The following is a 27,964-nucleotide window of genomic DNA, read 5'->3' on the forward strand; positions in this document are numbered from 1 at the left end:
ACAATATACACCAGGAAAACTCATGCATCAATCAGAACAGATAAGGAATAGGACAATTCCTGCTTTCTCTGATTACAAGTTCATCGCTTCTGTTAATTTTCTTTCCTCAGGAATACCATTTACCTGTAAATAGATAAGAGTTCATATAATCCATCAATTGCAGGTGATGCTTCAACAATATTGAACTATCAACTGGTAGCACACTCTGTAAATATGATTTATTAGCCCCTTATCAACAAGCACACTGGAATTATCAACAGAAAGAAACAATGGTACAAGTACAACCTGAAGCAGAAGACAGTGCAGACAAAAAAAGCTTTGCTTGGTTCCTTTTGGGAAAGGAGAGATGTGGAAGAAGACAGTTTAACTGGGAATTCATTCATCTTTCTACTTTGGATCATTTAACTGGGAGACTGCGAAACTCAAAATGGAAAATGGTGTGTATAGTGTACTTGTTCTTTTCCATCATAAGAAAATCCTATACTTTAGTTCATCTAACCACCTTGAGAGAGTGACCATGGATTTTCCTGATCTATAACAGAAACAATTACAAAAATAAAACTTAAACCTTTTCAGATTGGAGCTCAGTAGCAGTTTTCAGGAGTCTAAGGTGCTTATGCTAAGATAACTCAGATGTGAGTTGCCACCTTTCATACAACTCCTTCCCAGTTATGTTTTAACTGTGAAATAGTTGAGCATTATGTTAGCAATTAAGTCCAGTTCCCATATTTTTACATAAGGTAAGAAAGATTTATTGTTTCTGTGGGGGTTCAAATAGTTCCCTGATAGGATTTTGATTATTAGACACCCTCTGCTCTTGAAATTAAATACTGAGTATGGCTGACTGAAGGTTTGAAATAGAAATATCCTCTTATTCATGCTGCTGGCTGTTATGTTAGCAGTCTGAATGTATCATGGGGAATTCTCCATAGGAAAGGAAGAAAATCAAACTAGTGTAGTTCTATAGTTTTTTGTGTGTTTTACCTTCAGTGTTTTAGTTCTGTAAATGTTTTATTTGAACAGATCAATAAAACTATTTGCTGGGTTTGCACTGATGCTGCTCAGAGTTTTAGGAACACCCGAGTTTTACTTTATGTCTAACGTCTCTCCAAGTCTCACCTTCTGACAGTACAAGTCAGGGATTTCCATTTAGGAGACAAATTGCTATGGGCACATGCTCTCATGTCAGGAAAGCGCTGGCTCGCAGTGCCAGCTGTACGTTTGCGTTACAAAGGAACGTGTCATTGTCAACTAAGAAAATCCAGGGAAACGTCTGTCCCCTTCCACCCTCCCCTGCCACTTCTGAGAGCTTGTCACAGGCGGTGTCTGTGCCGAATAGAGAGGAGCAGCTGTATTTAGCTCACCCGGACATGACAAAAGGTAACTAACATAACCAGCCTTTGCCTGAAAAGCTGTTCAAAGCCAAGTAACCATGACACAAATATTTTGGAACCTGTGAAGCAATTCACAATTAAGAGAATTTTTTGGTTTAATGTATTTTAAAATCTGCCTTCTGTTTAAGAAGAGCCAAGAGTGATTTCTACCATAATAATGTCCTTTAGAAAACACACACACAGGAGGGTTTTTAACATCTATTTTTGGGCAGTTCTCCAGCACGATTTGCACGTTACAAGCCCATGGTAGCTTACATATCATAACCTCTTTTAAAGTTTCTCACTGCCATCACCACACACAGTACTACCAAGAGATTTTGCATCTTTTTACTGCAAGACAGACTAGCATTCTTATAGCTAGACAGTCGTAACAGAAATGCTAGACGGGGTGACATTTTTATTTTGCCTTCCAAATGCCTTTGATCATTGAGAATATGCTAAATTTCAAACCAAACCTGTGCTGGAGGCTTCAGATGGATACTTCCAGGGTCAGCCACCATTTCCAGTAAATTTATAATAAAGCACACAAGTAGCAAAGCTAGTAGAACAACAGTAAGGTGTTTTTTGTTTGTTTGTTTGTTTGTTTTTAATGCTTTTAACTTTCAGATTTAAGCAAAAAACCAAACGTGTGCAGAAGCATCTACTATATACTTGCCTCAAATCTTTGAAATGTTGTCATACGAAATTCTCCTTTAATCCCCGAAAGCAGTAATGAAGAAGAAGGATTTTGAATGAAAACGAAGAAATTGCTTATATAACTCCTAACTTAGAACAAATCTTCCTCTCAGAGCTGTAATTTACAGACTTTGTTCAATACATATGTATCCACAGTTTTGCCTAAATACCTCTTTGAATATTCAAAAATTATACCTTGGCCTTTACATTTTCTTTATAAGATCCTCATTCCATTTCCCACATGGCTAAAACCGTATCCTCCTCAGTCCCCATATGCTACCAGATAACTAAGGGAACCATCAGCCTTAGGGGAATCATTCACAGCCTCAGTCAGCACACGTTACCATTTGTGAAAATGGTGCAAAAGTGATGACTAAGACACTGGAAACCAGCAGTATGGACATTTGTCTCACCACAAATTCCCCAATATCCACTGTTTATGTTAACAGCATATAAAAAGCTTCTTCTTCAGAGCTTTACTGGTATTGGCAGGAATTAGAAATGTTGATTTTGTACTAAATTTTAGAGAATCTGAGCAGCGTTTGGGGATCTGGCTGTAGTTTCCTGCTGTAGTAGAAAATTATTTCTATGAGGAGTTTTCTAATATAGCTGTATCAGATTCCAGTGTCACATGTTGAGTCCTAATGCAGCATTCCTCCTACTTGTTCAACCAATCCTATAACAAAATTTCCAATGATGTATCTAAAAACATCTGGAATGACAATCCTTTCATACTTCATTATTTTTGAAAATGTTTTCCACCATACATGGACTGTACGTGTTTTGGTTGCCCACCAGTCACGTAATAGTCACAGTATTTTTCAGTACTGACCTGCACTCTGCTGCTGTGGAATCTGAGTCTGATGTGGCAGGTTCCTACAAAAAAAAATAAATTAAAAAAATTAATAACTTTAAAACTTCCATACAAATTCTTAAGTGTTATGCATTAAAGTTTAATATGTCTAGCTAAAATTTGTGGGGTTTTGCTTATGAAGCAATAATATCAATTTTTGCTATGCAAATCAAGTTGTCAAAAGTCAGCTAAGTCAATAAAAAAGTTAGTTTTAAGGAGTAGTTCCTGTGATTTTACTTGTCAACTGGGCTCAAAGGCTCAAACTTGGTGAAAGACCAGAGGTAACAACAGGCTTCTGATGTTATGCAGAGCTCAGTTTTTGTAAGTGATGGATATAAAAAAGGTCTTTGCAAGTTAATTATTCACTGCAGAATGAATGAATGTTCTGTTGGTCTTACACATCTGACCAGTTCACTTATCAAGCCAAAGTCACGTTTTTATGCCTTGCTTAAGTGCCTATTTTAACAGGTACCAGATATTAAGGGTACTTTTACGGAAAGGAATTAGGGGTTGGAATGAAGGTGAAGTGGCTAAGAACTGTATGTACAAGTTCAGAAAGCCTCTGGCGCAGGCTCCAGCACCCCCACTAAAAAAAAATAAATATTCACAAGGTTGGCTTTCTTTGGAATTAATCATCTGAATAAAGGCAAATACAAAGTTTTTACAGTGTTATGGTCCAGGTGTGTGAAGTAAAGAAGGAAAACACCATCTGGAAGTATCATTTTGATCCTGCATCACCTCTTAAACCTCCCTGTACATTTGGCATAAATTCACACTCGCTCACGGGTCCTCATTTCTTTTACCGTAACTTTTGGCTTTATTTTAAAAACTGCTGTTGTGAATAGAAGAACAAACTGTAAAAATAACACAGCAGTTGTACAGGGGGTCATTTATACAGCTATACTTCCTGGAGAAATTTTTTGTAGAACTTAGTTTAGGGACAGGGAGAAGAAAATACTTAGCACATTATCTACATTATGAAGGGAACATGGGGCAACCATGTGCAAATTGGGGCCAGTTTAGTGCTGGCACTGGACAAGTATCATCATGGTTGTGCCATTCCCTCTCTCACACAGGCCCATCAGCTGAGGAGCTACCAGTTTGAGCTATTGCCTTGTCACTGAGTAATGCCAGGCACCTCTAAGGCCGTTTTCTCAGATCTGCTCAACTACTGACAACTCAGCCAAACCCTTCCAGAAATGTCTTTTTTTTTTTTTTTTTTTTTTTTTTTTTTCTGCAGCATTGCCTACCTGTTTGGCTTGGAAAATATGCACAGCATTAGATGACTTTGTCTCGATAGTTTCATAAAGTTTTCGATAAATGCACTTTAAGAAATAAAAATGACTATTTTTCTGGTTTCTGTCTTGGCAACAGTGGAGATGGCTGAGGTTACTTTTTCATTGGTAATCCTGTGTTTACTATCAGCATAATGGAAAACACTCTTCTGTGCAATGTTAACATTTCAGACACAAACCATCCCTGACATGTACATGGCTAAATACTAAAAAAGTTGGGATTTTATGGGGTCGGTGTTGTTTTTATAACAGAACTCTAAAGACACATACTAAGAAATAGGGTTTCCAAAAAGGAACAGTTCTGATTCCTCTGTCAAAAGTAGTTTTTCTCCAAAATATGCAGAAATGTAATTGTTCCATACAAAGCTTCTTGCCAAGTTTGCAGCCTGGAATCCAGTCATCTATTTTTATCACAGTGGGCCTTTATTTCTGCTTGAAATGCAAGCGTCAGAGCAATCCTGAACTACAGAGTCATTACTGGTACCCCCACAACAAACACATTCCAGAGTCAAATTGCGTAACATAATAAGTATTAAAATAAATAAATAAATAAATAATCAAAATACTTACTGTTGTGTTTGCATCAGTGGCATACTAGTATTGTCGTAGCTGTCTGTGTGAAGGGGTGGCACAATCTCGCCAGTAACTGGGTGAAACACGGGCAGTGTGGAAAGAGGCCAGGCTATCTCCCTGTTTTTAGACATGTCGCGCAGCTCTTTAGTCGATTTCTGTATAGCACTGTGGTGGACCAACTGGATGCTAGGTCAAAAAGGAAATAAAATAGTAAATACGTATTTTAAGTGCTCTGTCTAAATTGAAAGACTTTTACAATTATTATTTTTTAAAAATATACAAGGACTAATGCATGCTACAGACTCCATAGTGCAGCAATTACAGCAAACCCTTCCATAGTTAATTTAATAAATAATGGATTTATTTCATTTTGAAGGCAGTAATTATTCTACTAGACACTGCTGTCTGGAGAAGTATTTTGCATAGGATCCAATACTGTGCAATTTACTGCTATTTTTCCATTTATTTGCTGCAGTTCAAATAAAACTTTTGGTAACTCCTGATTCATGTGATACATCCAAAAAACTTCAAAGAAAATTAATTTTAAAACACTCTATGCTGTAGCCACTGGACACCTTCCAGGATATTCCTTCTCCTGTCCACTACTTTGAAGATACAGACTGGGAGGTCCAACGATCAGGAGAATAAACTATATTTTAAGATATTTATTCTTAACAGAACTAATTTATTACAGACTAATTTATTTACAGAACTGACAGTTGTTAATTTCAAACCCTTTTTATTCTGATCTTCTAGCCTCGCCAAGACTCTGATTTAAAAGCAGCTTTCACATTTATGAATTAAACCATGGATTAGAGAGAATGAAAGAAGATTATGACACACATGTATGAAGCATGACAAGCTACTGAAAATGGAAATTAAATGATAAAAGAAAAATAACAGGAAAGAAGACACTTACTCTGGTGTTTGCATGTTTCTCTTTTCCCTAAAAACAAAACAAAATTTATGAATTAAATAATAGCATTGATAGTTGGAACATTAAGTCTATCTGATGATGAAAATAGTATGTGATATAGAAATGCTGACAACGTTACTGCTAAATGCAACTTGGCAGCATTTGCAACTGGGTTTATGGCAAGGCCTTGATGAACGCACGTACAGAGATGGGGTACTGATGACAGACACACAGACACACACACGTAGAAATGAAAATGCAAGTTAAAGAACAAGCTTCTGGCTAAAATAAATTCTGTGACAAAATGAAAATTGTAGTTTGTGTAAGAAATGGCAGAAATTGCGTTACTTGCTGCTTTCTGTTTACGGTTACCTCTTTTATTATATGTCTAAATTCAGTTCACATCCTCAAGCAGATTTATTTTATAAAAGTTAGCATTTTAGAAATTACTTAATAGTACTGAACCAGTGATCCTTTATTAGTATTTTATTTGTTTGGGGGCAAGAAATTTCAGGTTTATGTGGAGATTTTTAACCCTTTCAACTAGAATAATTAAAGTCCCTGTATGCATTCTCTTGGAAATTACTCTATGTGATTAGATGACAAATAGCTCAATATTTCAAAACAGATGTCTTTTGGCATGTTTTATTTATTCTTTTAATGAAGTGAATGGAATTCTTCTAACAAATAGTCTTCTATGCATTATAATCTTAGAAAAGTGTACAATTACTAATTAGTGTGTTAAAGTACTCACACTCCTTCCCGTCGGCAGCACATGATATAGGCAAGTATTAGAAAAAGCACCAGTGCTATTGCCGAGGGCACTGCCAGTGTAATTAGGAAATCCGAGTAATAGTCTCTGCTTTTCAGTGTATCAGAAGGTGGCTTGTATTCTCCACCATCAGGTAATATCCCCTCTCCGCGAATCACTTCCTGAAAGGTGGAAACTTGTTTGGTATTGTCAACCTGACAGCCAGGGGAAAAAAAAAATAAGAAAGAAAAAAAAGAAAATTACATAACAAAGTAAGAGAATGTAAAACCAGGAAGTACTTAATCAATGAAAACACAGAAAAGAACCTGTATTACACAATAACATTTGACAAATTCTATACATTTTTGTCCAGTCACTTTTTTTTAAACAATAAAATCTTACAGTTTGTCAAAACTTTCTAGATATTATCTATATTCTAGTTTCTAATATTACGTTATCATATTGTTACTAACAAGGTAACATAGGTTACTTTTGTGCCTGACAGAGATACTGCTGGTTTTTTCTTGTTGTTTTTTGTTTGGTTGGTTGGTTTGGTTTTACAGATTAATTTTTGGATTATTACAAACAAATGCTATTTGAGTAAAAGTTCAGTTTTTGTTTAGTTGGTTTTTTTTTTTTTTGAACAGCAAAACTGATTTGTGATGAATAAATCGACTTCTTTCTAGTCTTCCTAAATAACAATACTGCCCTCTCTTGTATGAAGGTGGTAGAGATGAGGAGTGTATCTCCTCCTCGTAGTGTCCCACTGAGTTTTAATATCGAGTGTTACAAACAGCAAGAGGCAACACCTGAGCTGCTGAGGGCTGAGCAGCTCTAGGCCATCCCCTTCCACCCAATGCAGGAAGACGAGTATTTAGTTGATCATACCCAGAGTTCAAAGTTCTACCTCCTAATTCAACTAAATTTCAGAAGACTGCATTCCTTGCCACAAATACATATTTTTAATGTCTGTATCTAAAGTTCCTGGAAATACAAACTTTGTAGTTGCTGAATTTCATATTGCACTTAAGTGACTGCCTGTTCCATCACCTCATTTTCTGGTTCTTTTCTTGTTATCTTCAGTTAGATATTTGAAAATATACAGAATTTGCCTACACACTTGACTTTTGGTCATGTCTTCACAATTTGCAATTTAATTCACAAACAAGTGCATTAAAACTTGTGCAATGGATGAAAAGGATTTCATGGAATGCTAGAAAGAATGCTTGCTTGGGTTTCAAGTGTATACATTTGTATTTTCTAACTGCAAGACTGTTAGACAAAAAACAATTTACGTATTCTCTACTTATTAAATGCTGTAATATATTTTACATGAGGTATTCCAGGTCCATCTGGTTGCTTAGTGGAACCTCAAGCCCTAAGCTGATGCACAAAAAAGATCTGTGTACCTACTGATGGGGGCAGGAGCCCACCCATGGGGGCAGGAGCCCACCCAGGGAATGAGAACAAGCTGTCAGACAGCAGCGTTAAGAGGAGCAATGTACTAAGTTGCCCATCTTTTCAGAATTTGGGACCCACAAACTTAAATCCACTCTTTGATGCGTGTGTCACCTGCCAATGTCACTTCATAACGTGAGAGGAATAGAGGAAGCTATGATGGCTGTATTTTCAGTCACTGGTTTAGGTTGCAGTTACGGCAAATGGAGCTGAACTCTCTCCCAGTACACAGATCTCAGGGGACTTCCTACCCCTTGTTTTGCCTTGTGAAAAGCTGACTATGATTAGATAGAGGGAAGCTTGGCTCCATTTTCTCTTTGATGCAGCATCCAGGAACAGTGCTGTTGGCAGCAGCAAACACCCCTAAGCCTGTTTAAATTCAGTTACGGTGGCACGCTGCCAAAACAAGTGCCAAGCGCCAAGTTCAGGAAGGTTGTGAAATTGACTGCTGTAGAAAATTATGCTTCTCTTAGGGAGTCTGTTCCTTTTACACATCCCAGGGTGACCTCTGCCTTTCTCAAAACAGCACGACAATGCTGCTTCATGATTAGTTTATGAGCTACTGCTACTGGCAGACCTTTTTTCTGGAGCAGTCCTAAGCAGTTGCTATTCGTTCTGCATCTGTACAGTTGGTTTATTCTTGCATTACTGCACTATTCCTCTGCTTCTCCTTTTGAAATTTATCCTGTTTGCTCAGGCTATTTCTCCAGTTTCTCAAGATCTCTCTGAATTGTGTCCTGTCCATCTATGCACATGCAGTTCCTTTCAGCTTTACGGGGCCTGCAAACCTAATTTAATAAGCACATTCCATCATCCATATTAATGAATAATGGCAGGGAATTACTGTAATCCTGATATGACTGTGGCTATCCAGCCAGTTTTCCACTAGGCCCATGAAGAATTTAATCTAGGTCACATTTCCTGAGCATACTTATTTTGATTTCATTAGCCAACACTATTTTGTTTCCTTTTTGACACTAAATATGTTTTATACAAATAGTATTTCTATGCTGTTAAAAAGTATTTCAAAAAATAAACTACTCAGTGCTGTAGACTCGATATTTGAGAAAACAAATCTATATACACATTTTAGGAAAGCAGATGTAACTAGCAGTATTAGAGCATTCAATTAACAAACTACATCTACGTAAACAGTTGTCTTTACTTTTAGCTCTGTAAGCCCTATAGGTCTTTTGCCATTTATATAAATCACAGTTAGCAAAAATTAATATCGTGGTTTCACTGTTGCTGTATTCTGAGTTCAGTCCACAGAGCAAAATCCTTTCACAATCTTAAGAGTGGCTGCTAAATGGAGAACAATGTCAACTGGTCACAATGAAGTGGAATTTGGCACAGTTTGGCCAGGCTGGCAAAACTCTTACCTAAATAATGACTAGAATGAAATATTGAACTTCAACAAACATCATTTTTATGCAACAATAACATAACTCACCAGAGAGATTTTACACCAATCAATATGGAATTGAGTACGGAACTTTTTATCACATGTTATTAAGGGCTCCATTTCTTGACTGCATCTCAGCTGATTTTGTGGGTTTTCTACTTCCCGTAAGCACGAGGAGAAGGGAACATCTGCACCAACCATAACGTACACACTGCAGAAAGAGATGAGTGACAGACTGTCAGGATACCTCTCACAAATACCCAAAGGACAATGACATGCTATTCCGAAGACCATTCTTGTTCACAGTAACAGTCAGACATTTTAAAGACTAAAATATTTTCTTTTTTTAGTTTCTTCTTGATAGTATGCTTTACCTAAGCATAGGAATAGCAGACTGAAACCACACAGATTTTTCTAGCTACATATTACAACTTACTTTGTCTTGCAGCATAATGCAAATACTTGCTTACCGTTAGAGTTGTCAAGTTCCGGACTTCTTATCTTGGAAGCCCTAGACTTCCAAGTGTAGGTTCCTCATGTAAATAAATCAGTACTACTTTTGAAAATTGTATTAAAAAGTTTAATTTTATCTTTTGGAAATCTTCAGTCCAGCTCAGCATAGTATTTTTAAATAATTTCTTCCCATGTTTTCAAAGAAATTAATTAGGACTTACATTTATAAACTAATAGGAAAGTGACAAAGCCCCCAGTTTCTCCTGAAAGATTTGACACAACCAACACAATTTGGGGAATAACGAAAGCAGTGTGTAAACACAGTACTTCATTTAGCATTACAGTGCATAAAATAACAGCAGCTCCACTGACCGTATTATTCATTTTCATATTTAAATATGTAGAATTCTGCTGGAAAATATGGTCTGCTGCACTAGACAATAATGTACCAGTGGATCCTGGCATAGAAATTACATACTGATTGCTGTTTTTCTTTAAGGCATTATCTAACTAAATGTTTGAAATGTAGCCACTTGCAGTAAGCGGCCCTCCTACTGCTCTAGCAAGTACAGAGTGTGTAAGCCATCCTCCTTCTTCAGATGTGTTCAGAAACTCCAGATGCAAAACAAGGACTCTGTAACAACAATCTTGTTTGCACACAGCTTGGATTTAGACACCCTAGCCCTTCTTTAGACATTTATTTGACCCAAAATCTCTAAAAGAGGTAAAAAATGAAATAAGATAAAATCACTAGACACCTTTAATTTTGCCAGGGAAAAGCACTACCACAGCCGGTATACTTGAAGAGACTGGATCCTTATCAGTTTATAAATGGAACATCATATTGCAGAACAGAGTGTATGGTTATGAATTACATCTGGAAATAATGGATTTCTGCAGTTCACAGTCAGTAATCTAAACTCCCCAGACAGCTCAAGCTTAAAACTTTGATCTGTCCACAATGCTCTCGAAGCGCACAACTAGGGATTCACTAAGACTACAGCTACAAATGACACTGCTAAACACTAAATGCTCATAGAAATCTGAGTGTCTTTGCAACTTGCACTCTACAACACCCTCTTTTAAATTTTTGAGTATTTAACAGTTCCTAATTTGCAAAACTCAAAAGTATACCAAACTACCTCTCAATATTAAGACTAGAATGACAAAATAAGTGTATTTACTACTAACTATTTTGTAACTAGTGGAATTTATTAGTATTTGTTGGACTGTAAGATCAATGTATAGAAAACTGTCACTTGCATAAAACACAAAAAATCCATGCTACAATGGATGTTTGGAATATCAGTAAACGTTTCATATCTAACACCAATTGGGATTTCCAAAATATAAAACAATAATTGCAAAGTTTCTAGAGAGCCTGTAAAAATATTAAGCCTTTCTGTAAGAGAAGAAGAGTAAAGTAGAAATAACAGGCTGACACATGTGCTTACCCTTCCTTCATGTCATTAATAGGAAGTGGAACTCTCCCTCCCCTGTCCAGCGCAGAAGTAATGTTTATAGCATTCAAGCGTTCTGGCTGCCATACATTTTTCACTGCTCCAAGAAAGTCTCCCAGAACTTCACTTGCTAACATTTCTTCCACATTCATATTCCTTATGAAGAACTCCGCTTGATATGGTAAAGGAAAATCTAGTCGTAACGAAGAAGAGAGAGTTTTGCCTTAAACAATGACTTCAAAACAAATATTTTAAAGCAATGATTAGTGCAATACCACTTTAAGGTTGATAAATATTTACAAAAACCTTGTATTTGAAATAGCCCACTTTGAGCCTAACATGGTTATTGTTTAATTAAAGATTAGTACCATCAGTTATTACGTAAGCTGAAAATCATTGGCAATTTATGAAGTTACTATGATATGGGGAAGAGGAATGAAGGAAAAGACTCTCAGCTCCTAAATCTTCATTAAAGACAAAAGTAGATTCATGCTAACATTAGTGTCAAAGCTGCTACCTTGCTACCAGAAAATTAGAATATATTTATTTAACTGCAGGATGTGTGTTACTTGCGTGATGTTTGTAGAAAGTCTCTAATGGCTGAAATAAATAAAATCCCTAGTAGCACTACACCTCTGCTACTCAGGCTTTACAGTAATATAAGAAATATGGTGTTTGAATAATTTGACAGAAACTGTTCTTAGATGTCAAAAGAAATAGACCTTACAAACGATTCATACAGAAGGCAAGCTGAATTTTTGCTATCTTGAATTGTTTTAGGTTATGTAATTCATTTTTTCATAAACCACGAAATATTTTATCATTATCATTTATTTTTATCATTTTACCATTGTCATTTATTTTTATCATTCATCTGTCATTAAAATGCACATTGGTGCTTTCTAATACCATTTTGGAATACTAGCTCTGCGACGGCTGAGGATGTATTTCAGAAGCTCAATTAATTTCAGCAAAGCAGGGGCACTTATGCCACCAGGCAATTTGGCCCAGTGTTGAAATTTTAGCAATTTTTTCTACCCACTGCTTTAAAAAAAATCAACTCATATTCATTAAACAGTAATGTGTTATTGCTGAGTTCCTTGTCCTATTTTGTCCTGTATTGCTGAGGGCTCTTTTAAAATATGCACCTAGCATTGTTCTTTGCATAAAGAAAACTAAGCAAACTAAACAGCATACAGAAATACATGTACAGTGAAATCCTTTGTGCAAGCTCCATTTGAAAAGACATAAATTTCAAATTACTTCCAAAACATAGACTTTTTTTTTTTTTTTTTATGAATAAGGGATCATAGTCTTACCTGACATAAAAAATTCAGACAAAAATAACAAACTGAAACAAAAGAGGAAAAACTCCCTTACTTCCCCTTTATGCCCCTACATTTGGCTTGAAGACCTGACAACTATTTTACAGTACTTTTTATCATATAAGAATGGGATCTCAAAAGATTTATTTTGTTTATTCAGTTCAAAACTTAACAAGCTGTGTTCTGCACATACCTTCTGCTGACATTATATTAATGATCAAGTTACGTCTTGCTGTCTCAAAGGTACGCCTGTTATATGCAGTGATCTGAAGTAAAAAAAGAAACAACCATAAACAAAAAGGTGTGGGTGGCATTTCCCATCCTACCCCCAACCCTCTGGAAGCCCCACTCCCGTTGAGACCTGTATTCATTGTTAGCTCCCCAGGGAACTCAACTAGCTAGAGACATTTAAATGAATTATTGGGAACCCAGCAATTGCAGTCTTTTGGACTGGGATTTAGTTTTAGTTCTAGCCCCAATGAAGTTTTACTTCATGAATGGATTCATAAGCATTGCTCTAACACAAGTAGTTTTTAAAAAATCCTGGAATCTGTAAGTGGAGGGGAACTGAAAACCAGTAGGTAGATGCAACTTTCATGCCTCTTATTAAACTTATAAACCACTGATCAAATTATGCAAGGATACCAATCTTATATGTTCGGGATGCCTGAAACGCTCACAGGTGTCAAATACAGTCCTTGGTAGTTGCTGCATGATGCTGCTCAGAAAGGGAACTGTGATTATGTGCTCACTCACAAGAATTACAGAATGAGGCTGGATATTGATATTATTTAAGTAATATTTTCTCTACTTTTTATTTCCTGGATGGTGATAAATCTTTCACGAAGCAAATAAAACAAGGCTTCCTCCCTGAGTTCACACTTCAGTTCATTTCAGGGAGAGAGGAGAGGCAGAGCATGACTGCAGCTGACAGGACTGTGCTGCACCTCAGCAAGTAGAGCCACACAGCATTTGTGAGATGGATTACCAAAGAAACAGAAGTACATCTACTGCAGTACTTAAGCAGTGGGAAAAGGTTGCCCAACAAAATTAAATCTCATGTAATTTATCAATTTCATGATAAAAGTACAAGAAAATTCCTTAGATTTTTTTTCAGTTCCTCAGTTTTGTTAATTTTTCAGAGTTGTTTCAACAGTAGTTTGACCATTAATAGTTAGAAAACCTAACTCTGGTGGTATGAGATCTATGTAGGAACATGGAAGTACCTATTTTGAGCCTGTACTTCAGACTGTTGTTGGTCTGGACTGTACACCCGTGGCTAGTAAAAGCAACAATGGTAGAAATTGCCTCTGTACTGAGTATTCATTCAAATACAAGCTGTCTTGTATTTGCTGCAGTGCTTGGGTTGTTAGGTCCTTCTAATCAGGAGGTCTCCTTGAACTAATTTATCTACCCATGGCATCGCCTCAGGTATCAGGATGTGGTGAAAGTGAAGATTCAGACTAAGAACACACAACCGCTCCTCTCATATGGCACTAGAAGCGGAAAAAATGCAACCTGCCTTCACCTTGTCGTGTGGAATTAATGCAAAAGTCACACACGAGCACAGGTCCACAACACAGTAACTCATACACTAGGCAAGATTTAGTTCAAACAGAGGCTTCAGCTCATGCTTACGGTGTAATTCTTGATATAGACCCTAGGGAGTAAAAGCACATGCCATATAGAAAAATATAATTTTAAGTAATGGTTAAAGTAGAGCAAATGGAGCTAAATGGAGTCTGCAAGTACTTCTGCACACAATTAACTCTATCGATGTGATTAGTCGTGCTGAAATCAAAACTGAATCAAGCACGGGTGAAATTATCTACAGCATAACTTAACATTTAGAGTCGTCATCCTTGAGGAAGAACAACTGTATCAAATACAATTTAAAGAGAAAACTCATCAGGGGTTTAAGACAAATGCATCGCTGAAGAAGCGCAATGGCTAGAGCAAGATAATTAGTGGATCTTCCTTAGCACTGTGAGCTATGCAGTGTCTTATTCATTCCACTATGATATACCTGACGGCAAATAGTCCTTTCTCCCTTGTTTCAATTGCTGCTCAGTGAATAATTGATGTTTTTAAACATTTGGGTAGTTAGTTGTGAAAAATAAAGTAGTGGGTCTGTCATGGCTACAATCACAAGAATAGAATTAAATTGATGAAACTGCCAATTAAAATAAAATTTGTCGATAAACATGGATAATGAACCAGATAATACTTGATGAAAAATAATGCAATTTAAAAGGAAAAAAAGTTAACCTGTTTATTGTTCGAATGCTGTATTTTACAGACAGGAAAAGTCTGGCCTAAAACTCAGGGTAAAACATTACAAAGCTCAGAACTGAAGTATTATGAAGACGTAGTAGGGAAAATGTTCATGTCACAAGTGACTTCCCTGCCTTACAATCCTCCTTCTCCATTGTAATTAACTTTTCAAAAAGAGAAGTGGGAGTCAATGCCTGCTGACAATTCTGAACATATACTCCAAACCAGAATAATTTGGGGGGCATTTTTGCAAGCAAGTACCTCAATGACAGTTGGTTTGCCCACGTTCTCTACAGTTGGTGAACCGTACAGCACCCCATCGCTGTAGGGTGTCCTCTGTATGTAGCGCAGCCATCCAGGTCTGTCAGGGTAACCCATTAAGTTGGTATTAAATGTTATAGGATCATTGCTTATTTCACCTAGATGGGAAAAGTAGCATCAGAACATTCAGAAGAACATGCAATATGCTTGGACTTTGATGTCTGCTTTAGAAAAAATTATTTTGATTTCCAGTTATGTCTTCTAAACACTTCCATGGAAAAAAAAAAATAAAAAAAAAATAAATGCTCATCTTTAATATATTAGAAACGTGAATTCACCTGTAAGCATTAAGACATTCTTATCTGAAAAACGTAACCAACTGCAGAGATGAATGCACTTGTACCCCTAGACTCATTTTCCAGTGGGTCTGATTTTTAGAACTCAGTTTCACCTAGGATTGAATCATCTAATCTCCCTACTAATGAAAGCACAAATTTTAATGCCCCCAAAGGTATCTGTTATTTTTTTTCCTTTTTTTAAAAAATAATTATTCCAAAGACCCAATGTGCCTGGGGGGGCTTACTGTAAACAGTGGCTGTGTAACTACTGATGCTTGAAAGCTTCTATCAGTATCACGACACACAGATCTTCAGCACAAACAGCCTGGCAGTAATTTTTTTTTCCAGAGAATAAATTAATTCGGAAAGAGGACCGAATATGCCTGCAAAATGGATCCATGGATGGCTATGTACAGTGGGTCCAGATGCAATCTCTGAAAGCAAACAACAGCAGCAGTTCTTGTGGCTCCTACGGATGCTCTCTCACATGGCTGGTTTTGATTTCTGTTTATTTTAGCTTTTGCAGACACGCCTCAGCAGACCCTCACTGCTGAGGGGGGGGGGCACCTTACAACCGAGGCACAGAGCTTGAGCAGATCAGTTCTACACCCGTGCACACAGCTCTGCACGGTGCTCCTCAAACTCAGCTCTGAGATGGCACCAGCAGCAGCTGTAGGACAAGTGACAAACGGAGGTGTGACAGGCAGGCTGGGTGTGACAGACGGAAGAAACTGAGCTCAGTGAAGAAAGGAGCCACAACTGAAGGAAGGGCCTCACTAACCCAGCACCGAGGCGTAACGTGACTTTCCTCACAGCTCCTCTGGGACATCGCGGTCATCTATGACTGCACTGGTAATAAAATGCCCAGCATCGCAAATGCTTTCTGAAAAGCACCCGTGATACATTCTGGTTTGCCTTTCTTCAAGGTAGGTCGTGCCAAGGCATGGTCGGCTTTGGTCTTCCAGTCAGTTTCGGATAGGATTACATACAGAGATACCAGTACAGAGATTTCAGCACTATCTGAAATCAGATTGATGCCGCCATGGAATCAGGCTGGGACCATGGGCATGTGAAAGATGACCCCTAACTAACACAATGTCCAGGTCTGTGTGCCAAAGATGTGGAAAAACAGGGCCAGAGGCAAACTTCACTGTAGCCCTGGTAGTAGCTCTACCAGTCACTGTTACAGGAAACGGAGACCCAGGCACAAGGGTGAGTAAAAACACCCACTTCATGGGGAGGAAATAAATAAATAAGCTGTTTGCATCCATGACAAAACTTAACAGGAACTTATTTTGTCTTGGAAGAGAGTTTTGGAAGCTGTACTCTCAAATTGATTCGAAAGCTTATTAATGAAACAGTAGGTTTTGATTATGTATGCACAATACGTGCACTATTTTTTTTCATATTTTATAGGAAAAGAGCATACATTTATTTATATTATACATTAAAGGACAGATTTACGTATTTATTATTCCTTTTCAGTGTTGTGGGACGGGACGTTCCTTCTTTCTCCTCTCCCCCCCCCAGCTTGTTTATTCTCGCCTGCCAATGACCGATCCTTTGGCTTTAACTCAGGTGTACATCAAACCACCACGCCTAGGAAATAACAGCTCTGTCTCTAAAAACAAACAGCTTAATAACATTAAACTGTCCCTAAATATAGAACTAAGGCTGAATCCAAAGGAGCTTTTTTTTTTTTCCAGTGAAAGAAAATATCATTACATAGTCTTGTACTTATTTTAATCTTCTCTTTTGTCTCAAGTTTGCTACATCCCTGCAAAATGCTCCCTCACCAAGCCTGACACCTACTATTTCTGTAAGACTGATCAAATAAATGCCCTTTTTCAACAAACATAATTATTACACTTCCATCATTTCATATTTAAAGGAAAAAAAAAAAAGCATACTTCTTAAACTCAGATAAACAGTGTGCTATTATGCCTTCTCAAATTAACTACATTTTTTAGAGCACAGTTACATGCATCTTTTCATAAATGATGATCACAAAACAAAACATTTGAAGATATTTCAATATAAACTAAAAACTATCCTTTGTACGTTAGATGATTCAATGCAAGGTACGTTAAATATATATATATATTAATTTTTTTCAGATTTTTTACATAACATGGAAGATCTTAGCATCCCATACCAGGTTTTGGGTAAGGAGGAAACTCCCCCTTAAAGTACTCTCTCTCCAAAACATGAACAAAAAGAACTCCAGCAGAAGGGTATACATTCCGATCAGAGTGCACCTTAGACAGAATCGTGTACACTGGAAAGCAGAAGGAAAGATAAAAGAGAGAAAAGCACAAGTGAGACATGCTCTAGGTAACACAGCATGCATTTCAACAGCAGTGTGCGCAACCGGGAAGAGGAAAGCAACACATATTAGATACCTGTTAATAAGTTTTTAAAAGGTTGCATAGATTTAAGAACAGAATAAAGGGCAAACCCTCTCTTTCCCCCACAGGATCCCTTCCAATATTGCAATAAACAAAACGGGCTGTGTTAGAATTCAAGTAGTACAACCTATTTGCTTTTATTACAATAAAAAAAATGAGGGAGTCTGTTGCAATTTTTATATTGTTTTATTTGCAATATTACATACATAAAAATACATGAGATAAGCAATACAATCATTTTTTTTTTTATATATTTAACAATAAAATAAAGAACACGAGAAATACTGTGGAATCTTAGCAATAAAGAGTAGTGATTCTTCTCTAAACAAAATAGTAGATTTTTCAGTTCCAGGGCAGAAAAGGGCAAAGCAATTCACTTTAGCTAAGGATTTATGAGTTCTTAAAGGTAGATTTTCTTAGACCAGTAGGGCCAGATAATCTACATCTAAAAATGTGTTCACTGAAGATGTTGTGCATGTATCGAAACTGAAGGACGTGGGTAATTATAGGCCAGTCAGATGACAGTGACTCCAAACAAACAAACAAAAATCACATTTTACAGGACTGAAATTAAAAACCTAAAGGAAACTTACTCTAGAACAATATGCCATTTAAATACAGTTAGTTCATAAAAGTACCTCTTATTTAGGTATAACACCTTTGATACAGTATTATAAATGCATTCTAATGAATTTGAGTACAAAAATCATTATGACACGTGAAATGAATAAGAACCCACTTGACTGACAAGTTTCAAATTTTAAGCATAAATGGAAAACACTGATCTAATAGAGGTATGTTGTGGGGTCTTAACGGGACTGACTGTAGGTCATATCATTATTCCATGCTATTATTCAATTTTTTTCACGTCACTGATGTCCAAGAATCAATCACTGATGATAAATTTTGTGCATTAAATTAGGATAACACAAGTGGTAAAGATGAGCCCTGGACAGAGTGATACACGGCTACCTGCCTTGCACGCTAACTGAAACAGACCTTACACGAAGCCACGTCTACAAACAAAGACTCTAGGCCATGCAGCATGGGGAAGTCATAGTGAAGAGTGGTCCTACAAGAGACTTTGGAGTCATTGTAATAAACTCATAGGAACAAAGGCATAGCTCCTGGTAGATGAAGGGGCTAATTTCAACATTTAGATCAATAAGCAAGAAATATCTGCAATGTGTATCAAGCTAAATTTTCTACTCCTGGTAAAATGTTTCTTTAGACTTGCCATTACACCAACCTTCGTATTTGAGAGCTCCTTAAAAGAAGCCCTGCCAATTAGGCATTAATCACCGACATGGCACCCCTCGTACCACGTACTCCATGTGGAATCCATCTCACCTAATTTTAGATGCCTACAGAAACAACATCCACCACTGAGTCAGCCAGGCTCCTTTTATAGTCAGTGGAGAGAAACAGACGCTTCTAGGGGTTGATTAATTTGATTTCGCCTGTAAAATGAGATGAATCATGTCCTACATTCCTGCCTCCTCTCACTGGATCTCTGCTGACTACAGCCGAGAGGAGATGCAGACATCTGTAACGCAGACCTTCCAGTCTCCGAGCAGGATCCAAATTGAACAGCCCCAACCTCTTAATACAATATTGATCAAATTCCACAGCAGGAACATTTCCACTGAACAGCACTGACCGTCTCAGTGAGAGATCATAAATAAGTAATACTTTTCGAAGGATCGATGACAGGATCTTTTTACCAATAGAGAAAGCGTTCGGTGCCTCGCTTGAGGTACAAACCATTTTCCTGTGAGTTTACATGAATCTTGCTGGAAAAGTGTCAGCCATAATCATGGTCCCTTGGTTATCTGTGTAGTGATCTGCTTATTGGAGTCAGTGTTTTTTTTTTTTCAGTCTTAGAAGCTCCTTTTGACACAGTAGGGAGCAATGTCTCCACAACAACTTTATCTTAAAGAGAAAATTAAAATGGACCCTGGAATTTTAATATAGTTTATTTTTTAATAATGTATTACAATTGTTGTGATTAATAAACCAATTATTGTAATGTTTGTACAGTAACACAGCTATTTGATTTGCAAAATTAAAATTAATATTTTAGTGACCCCCAAAAACTTGTTCACTCCCTTCTGTGAATAAGTTGTAAACAGATCAAGAAAACTTTAATTTCCTGTAAAATAATTTCATGAAAAGCTGAAAAAGTATTTGTAACATTAATAGGTTTCTTCACAGAGCAGAAAAGCTGAGAAAAATATGGTGACTGGATGAAAACGTCAAATATACCCCAAAAATCTATTTTTCCATTTCTGATTCGTTGACTCTACAGTAAAGGTCAAACAGGAAGAACAGTGAAAAAGTAATGTATATTTTCTCTTCAAGTAATAGTTTTAGAAAGTAAGAAAGATAATACATGTAAGATCAACTGTTACTACAGAAAACCCCATGTAACCCGTATATTTCTTTTGTCTGTTAGAGGAAATCTATTGCTACCACTAATTACCTGCACCTAGATACTTAGTAATGAGACACTCTCTTGCTAAGGTAAACATATGCATAAGGATTTCACCAAGATTGATGTCCTACATTTGCATAAAATCTAAAAATGCCTCTCAGAAGGAAGAAAACTAAAAGGAAAACATCCTTATTTTATCTTATAATGACATTGTAATGACACGAATCCATAGGGTAAGAACTGGAAAGTCTTTACCCCCCGTATCAGATAAGCTCTCTTCTTTTTTCCCAACGAAGTTCTTTCAAAATCAAAAGGAAAATGTTGAGTCTTCAGTCCTCTGCAGTATTCAATGCTTCTCAGTAATGAAACAAGTGAAACGCTATTTTCTTCAGAAGCTTTTAAAACTCACAATTATTTTCATAAGATTGCCAGACTGGCGATGAACGTGTAATCATCTCAGGTGATCTAAGGCTGAAGCTGAATACACCAACAAAGACTAATCTAATACTGCAAACTGTCACGTATGTACTGGGTGGGCGAATTCCCCATGGCAGATAAAGTTCCAAGGACTCTGAAAGGCTTCTGTAAATCTACCCATGAGAAATTAAAATTTTTCACTACATGGGATAACAACAGTTCCCCCCAAAAAAACAAAAAACACCAATAGCAGCTACCTCAACAGCATTGTTGTTTATCTTTCTTGTTTCCAGGTCCCTTGGAGGGCTTTCCAAGATCCCAAGATCTATCTGCACAGAAAGGATAGAAATTCTAGAGACTGGGGGGAAGAAAAAGAAATAGTAGATAAATTGGGAACTGAATGTTGGAAAACATGCATCATTCTTTGAGCCATGTAAAGAAATTACCCCAGTTGTCCTTTTTGTGCATGGGCATAGCAAGGAATTAAGCTCAGATTGTATCAGCCTCCAGCCCAGAGGTTCTTTCTCCACCGATTTTTAGCAGAGGAGACAATCCCAGAAATAATTTGGTTTGCGGGCCAATGCAGATGGCCTACCTGGCTGGGCAGTCAATGCAAAGCCAACAGGCTTTTCTCAGCTCGTGTAGAATAGCTACAATATTCTAGGTGCACTCTAAAATGTTTTTTTAAATGTATGTGTATCTAGGGATTTTGTTTAATTGTTTCAGATAAGTTATTGTATTAAGCAAACTGCAGAGGCGTTTCCAAGCAACCAGCAGCAGTAAGAAAATATGCAATATTAGGTACAAACACAGCCATTATTTCAAGCAAAGCTGGAACTGCAACACGAAAAGTTGGGGAGAACTAGCAAAGACACACGTCTGTGAATGTTTAAAAGGTTGAAGAAATGCAAGATTTTCCAAATTACTTACCTTAAAATAGCACCTTATGCCTAAAACAAGGACATGACTGAAAAAGCAGGAGTAATATTAAAAGCAGATTTGACTGAACCAACACGGGGTTTAAATTGATGACCTAAACTCACCATTCTTCTCAACAGCCTTTATTCTGCTGATAATATAGCTGTTGGCTTGCTTAGTCTTCCAGTTAACTGTTCCATTATTGCCATCAGCAGAGCTTAACAAAAAAGCTTTTCAGAATAAAACAAATGCAAAATAAATTAGTCAGATCAACAGACTCCCACAAATCAACTATCAGATGGAATCAGATACCTTCTAAACCAGGTTTTTTATTTAGTCAGAGGTCAGGAATCTCAGGTTAAGAAAACGATGCTGTTTGATATGAATACATAAGTATATATTACTCTTCCTGATAGTAACCTTTTTGACATTCATTGCCCAAATAAGCCAAGTTTGCACTAAATGCTTAAGCACCTGTAGCTGCTGTTGCTGACATAATGACATTGGTAAGAAATATATGATGAAGCACATTCTCTGATGAATATATTTGCACTGGTGAAGCCTCATATGCAGGCAAAGACATACCTAAAGTTACTTTCATTGATGTAATATATTGTAGCCGAAGTAGGGGAAGTAATATAACCTAGAGCACGGCTTTGCTTACAGGAAGATGCTGGCAACTGGTGCCAAACACCTTGCCTTGCAGCAGAACCAATAACCAGTTCTGAGAAAAGAATTGGTTAAAATTAGTTATCTTCACCCCACTCAGCCAGAGACGGTTCCATCAGCACAGCTGGAGGCACAAGAAGGTTTAAACATGGTGAGGAGCAAAGCACACAGGAGACTCTGAAAGCAGCTGTAGAGCTGCCCAACAGCCTCCATTTCAGGACTGCCTGAGAAAGCTCCCTCTTCACCTCCAGCTTTTTTGTTTTTTGTCCCTTTCCTGTGCGATGCAGGATGTAACAGCTGTTTGCAGGTTACACGCCAACTGAAAACCCAGATAGAAGGAACTGCAGTAAGAAGCTAGGAAGGGAGAGTGGACTTAATAAATAGGTGTTCCTTTGAAATAGTTTGGGAGTACAAACTCGTGTCAAACTCCAGCTAGAAGATGTTATCAGGCTAACGTCTTAACTTGCTTAGAAATATAGCAATGTCAGAATCAAACAAGTAGTGGTAGTTTCCCTCGGATACATCTCTGTTGACAAACATGCATTAAAAATATGCACTGAACCTTTATACTAGAAATGTAAACATTTGTGGAAACTTTTTCTGGCATGGCTGCACTTGTCAGCTGCCACCCTACTGATACCGTTCTCCACGCAGAATTTGGGAGGCCCAACAGATCAGGCTTAAGCAGGAAAGATGCACAAACACGGATCTATGCATGTGGCTGAAACACTTATTAGTGACAATTTACCCAAAACAACTAAAATTTAATTTAGGATAAAGCATAAGAGCACAACAACCAAAAAAAACCAACTGTGTACTGAAATTACCCTACCAGCACAATGACATTTCTCAATTATACATTTGTTAGCTTTCTTTAGATTTTCCATATACAGCAAGGATCTGGTTTAGCAACAAGCTGTTATTGCCATCCAGTGTTCTCCATCTGTCTCGCACGAAGGACAGCTTCCTCCCTGCTGAAATGATCTGCCTACCCTGAAAATCTTAATACAATAGTGTCTATTTATAGGTTACCCCACGCAGTGCTGTTCATGACCTTTAGTGTACATTTTTGGTAACACAACGAATGCTCAAAAAAAATCCAAAAAGGTAAAATAAAGTTGTTGTGGTATTTCAGATGCATGATCCAGGCAATTAGGACCTTTTCAGATAGAAACCAATCCCAGGCAAAGCAATTTGATTGGATTAATGAAGGATTAAATGTTGAAGAGTATTATACTTATCACAATCGACAAGGGTTTAATGCATCCTTTCAAACTGATGCTTTTTGATGAGTTTGCCTGATAAAAACAGCCTACTGACGACATTACCCGTAGACATACAGCGTGTCCCCTAGCACTTTGAGAAACCAGATGCAAAATGAATCTAGCCTATTTAAATGGAATATATATATATATATAAAAATTCAAAGATGCATTTTTAAAATACATTTTTAATATTGAAAAATAAATGATCAGTGCCTTTGCTCTAGGGATTAACGAGGTTACCTGTCCACTCCTCTACACTTCGATGCAGTCCACAGGGGAGCTGGAAAAGCATCCAATGCATCTGTTACTCAGATGCCATGCTTTACAGTGTAGTGTTTTAATATAAGTATATACGTCACCATCTATTTGATTTTAAATGAAAAGTGTGAAATGGAACAATGGAGGAACACACTGCCCATTCAGCAGCTCTTATCACAGGAACAGCAGTCTCAAACAACAGATCAGGGTTCCTGGATGGATAGTTAATTGGTTACATCAGAGTTCTAGTATGTCTCACAAAGCATTGGCCTTATGCTACTGGAATATTTTAATATATATAAAATGACCAGGATATATACCATATATTGATAAAATCCGCAGGTTAAACCAAAGGCTGGGAGATTAATAAATAATGTAAGCGACAAGCCGCTAACACAGCACAGTGAGTTGTTTGGTTAGCTTAAGGTGATCACTGATGAGTACTTCAGTAGAATAAAATGTAAATACATGCCCAGGAACAAAGGACGCATGGCGTACTTACGTTACAGAGCATGCAGTTCAGGGATCCAGAACTTTGATAAAAGACACTACGGAGATGTGGCAGATAACGGGTTGAACAGAGGCTTTCAGCAGAACACTGGTTGGAACAGCTACTACATAAACAAGTACATCAAGGAGTAGCAGGGAGATTTTATTTTTGTGTGTGAGACAGATATGATCACCGTTCAAATGCTGTGTCTGGTACGTACAAAGAGCCTTCAAGAAGCGTAGTGACAACATGAAGAATGCTCAGGGAGTATCTGTGAATATGATTAGAGGATGACAAAAGAGGCCTTATACTGAAGAGCACAGGAGTTCAGACTACTCATTTTTACCAAAGATAAATTTTAGAGAGAATGTGATCACCTTCGTACTCACAATGAAAAAAAAAATGTTAATGGTGTCAGGCTCTTCAGTTTGTTACACATTGCCAGGGGGTGCAGGAGGACCAGCTCCCAGCTCTGTGCCTGGGACCTGGACATGCTCAGGACAGTACATCCACCTACAGGGCCCTTTTTTGTTAATTTTACTTGCATAGATCTTATGTAAAGGTTTCAATTATTAATACTTAACAGCAGAATATTAAATGCAGCACACAGCTCCACCTCTCAAAACCCTGCATTGCCCTTCTCTCCCATACCTCTACCCCTACAAACCCAGAAATGTTTCCAAGCTCTACAATTATTCATCTGTGCTCAGTGCCTATCTGCCTGTTTCTGTTCCATCCATTTTGGACTGTAACATCCGAGCATTTCTCTGAGATCAATCAAGACAAGCAACCAGATGAGGCATTTTGTCAGTCTCACTGTGAAACTTCAGCAGTTGCATTCTTGGGAATGCTGCAAATGACACACTGGAAGAACGAAACCCTCGTGCTTTATTAATAGCAACATTTAGCCACACCATTCTCCCTCCTACCACAGTCCTGACAAAGAAACCAAATCCCTGTAGTTTTTCCACAAAGGCAAGGAAAACAACATTGCCACAATTCCTACAGTTCAGCCCTGAGCCCATGGTGTAGCCAGGGAAGGAACATTGCCTGGATTCCTCTTACATTTCCATCTGCTCTTGATACAAATTACTAGAGTATCTCTGCTTAGGTCTGATTTCTCAGGCTGCAATTGATTCAAAAGATTAAAGAAATTCAGAAAAGCCACAGGTTTCAAGATGCTGAGATTGCCACCTGACCACTACTTAGTTCTTTCTAACTTCCCATCCCAGTGGCTTAGGCTACCACTAAAAATAATCGACTTTAAAAAGACATTTTGGCTGGTTGTGCTGCAATTGTAACAACATTTAGCCAGTCTCCACTACTTAGTTGTGAGGGAAATGTCAAATCTCACTACAATCATGAACTGATGGACATGGAAAATTGCTTGGTTTTAGCCAGTCATTATTTAAATTTTTCATAGTTATTCAGATAACAAAGCTATTATCATTAGGTTTTACCATTAAACAGTTACCAGCCTTGAGTTACATCTTCACCAGCACAGCAATGTCATACAGCATTGTTTTTTCAGTGGTGAAACCATGCCCATTTAATGGCAGTTATTCATGTACTTTAGCTTCACAGTAACAGAATTGACAATCTCATTTGTATTCGAAAAGCTGAACCTTAAATATCATTGCAACAACGGTGGCAAGTCCCATTTTTTCTAGCACTGAAGGAGATGATCATCAGCTACTGTTTGAGAGCCAGGTCCTCCACTCTTGAGTACAATACCAGCTCCCTGGGATCAAATACAGGACTTCTGAAATCACTCTTACACTCTTTAACCTCTTGAGTCTCTTAAAATCTCTGAATTTTGAGTTAACATTTTGCTGGTGGGAAAAAGAGCAAACAACAGTCTGGACTTCTGGCAGCAAACAGCCTCCTTCAAAAAAAACTCTGTGTATATATCTCATAGATCTTTAACACATACAAAAAGCATAAGGTAAGTTTATTCTGTAGTCAAGTGTTACAACAGAAACAGAAAAAACTAATCTCTATTAGTAGAAGAGAACTCAAATCTATTCATTGATCTTGCAGTTCTTCCCATATTGTTTTCTCTGTAAGCTGCTCATTTGGTTTTGCCTGGCTAAATAATGCTTCAGTACTATACAGTCTCCTTAAGGACAGAATTTAAAATAAATTATTTTTATGGGAGGCTGTAGCTTTGCTTAGGACCAGCGATCCAGGTTGGAAGTTCTCTCACATGGTCATAGCTGAGATGCCAGGCACTGGGAAAGCTGGAAGATGGACAGGTTCAGCCCAAGAGCTGCATTCAAGAGCTATAATGAATATAATTTTGTTTGTTGGCTTAAAGGGGGAAAAAAAGCTCAAGTGAGCCCTGGGGCAGTTTATATCATTCAAATCGATGACCTTGAGGTCTCTTCCAACCTAGAAAATTCTGTGATTCTGTGAAATTATAAGCTGTCCTGTGTCATACCTGAATTCAGACCAGGGACATAGTACAAAATTCCACCCTGACGAAGAATAGATGTTATGCAGATAGCACTCACAAGAACTTAATACTGTTCATGTTTCCTTTTTTTTATATTGGTCTCAAGCCATTTATTGTGCTGTTGGAACTAATGAAATCCAACTTGAGACAAGCTTAAAAAGGTCTGAAGAGGAAAAGTTAACAAAAAAAATTAAAACTTCTTCCTTTACTGTGGAGCCTGGGAGGGACTTGTGGATTAGGCTCACAGCTCAGCCTCCAGAAACGCATTTTAGTTGAGCTTTTTTAGATTTAATATCTCCGTAGATACTGAAAGCTTATCCTAGGACTGTCCTAGTTTTCCCTTGGCTGCCATGCCAGTCTTGGGAGAGGGAGGCAGGAAGGATTTCCACATTAGGAGAAAGCGGTATCTTGCAGTATCCTGTAGTACCGTGCATCTGACAAATTCAGTTTAATCCTTACACTGAACAACTTAACGCTTGGGCGCTAATTGCACCTTTAATATACCCAGCACCTCATGCCACTTCTGCTGTCAGCGCCCCAAAACAAGTACTGTCACACACCTCCAGTACTGGAGGTATGTTTACGTGTTACTCGGGAGGATATTGAACAGATCGCTAGTTTCCAGATGGCATACCCTTGAGCCCTCACACCACAAAATAATTTAGAGAAACATCGCTGTTAACCTGTTTTTGGGGTGCCACCAGCCTCACCGCAGCACTTGTGGCTGGGCTGCTGGCGAAGCACCTCAGGGTTGAAGAACCCTGGCGGGGTGAGACCCGAGCATGACCTGATAGCTACGGTTTATACCCATCAGGGAGCGGAATGAAGCCTTTCCCTGCAGCCTCAACCCCGGCACGGCAGGATTAAGCTGGCAACTCCTTTAGCCGGGGTGGCACGCGAAGGACGGGCTGGCACAGCGCCCAGCGCCCAGCGCCCGGCCGGGGAGGCGGCGGCCCCTGCCTCACCCGGGGAGCCCCGAAGCTGCCGCGCCGCCCTCCCCGCACCCCAGTGCCGCACCGGGAGGCGGCTGCGGCCCCGCTCCGACCCTCGGCCGCCTCCCGAGGGAGAAAGAAGGGGCCAAGGCGGGGCAGGCTCCCGGCGGCTCCCGGCGCCGCGACCGACCTGTGAGCAGCAGTGCGGGCCATGGCCCCGCCGCGCAGCCCCGCATGGCTCCCCGCTCCGCCGCCGTCGCCGCCTGCTGCCGCCACCTCCGCCGCAT

General features: G+C 38.3%; 1 protein-coding gene across 2 annotated transcripts; it reads right to left on the reverse strand.

Moving 5' to 3' along the window:
• Positions 1 to 72: 72 nt before the first annotated feature.
• SGCE (sarcoglycan epsilon) lies at positions 73 to 27,964 on the reverse strand (the record flags this gene model as incomplete). 2 transcript variants are annotated; one of them, XM_084281486.1, is made up of 13 exons in its annotated part: positions 73 to 123; positions 2,050 to 2,084; positions 2,902 to 2,945; positions 4,788 to 4,976; positions 5,710 to 5,736; positions 6,461 to 6,672; positions 9,369 to 9,531; positions 11,228 to 11,426; positions 12,752 to 12,824; positions 15,094 to 15,251; positions 17,587 to 17,709; positions 21,734 to 21,838; positions 27,868 to 27,964. In XM_084281486.1, the coding sequence occupies 13 exons, from the start codon at positions 27,962 to 27,964 to the stop codon at positions 73 to 75; spliced, it is 1,476 nt and encodes a 491-aa protein (XP_084137612.1). The 2 variants fall into 2 exon arrangements, with proteins under 2 accessions (XP_084137612.1, XP_084137613.1); XM_084281487.1 differs by lacking the exons at positions 5,710 to 5,736; positions 17,587 to 17,709; positions 21,734 to 21,838; positions 27,868 to 27,964 and having other exon boundaries at positions 15,094 to 15,248.

Source organism: Netta rufina (genome assembly GCF_964035555.1).
Source record: "Netta rufina genome assembly, chromosome: 2".
Taxonomy (NCBI): Eukaryota; Metazoa; Chordata; class Aves; order Anseriformes; family Anatidae; genus Netta; species Netta rufina.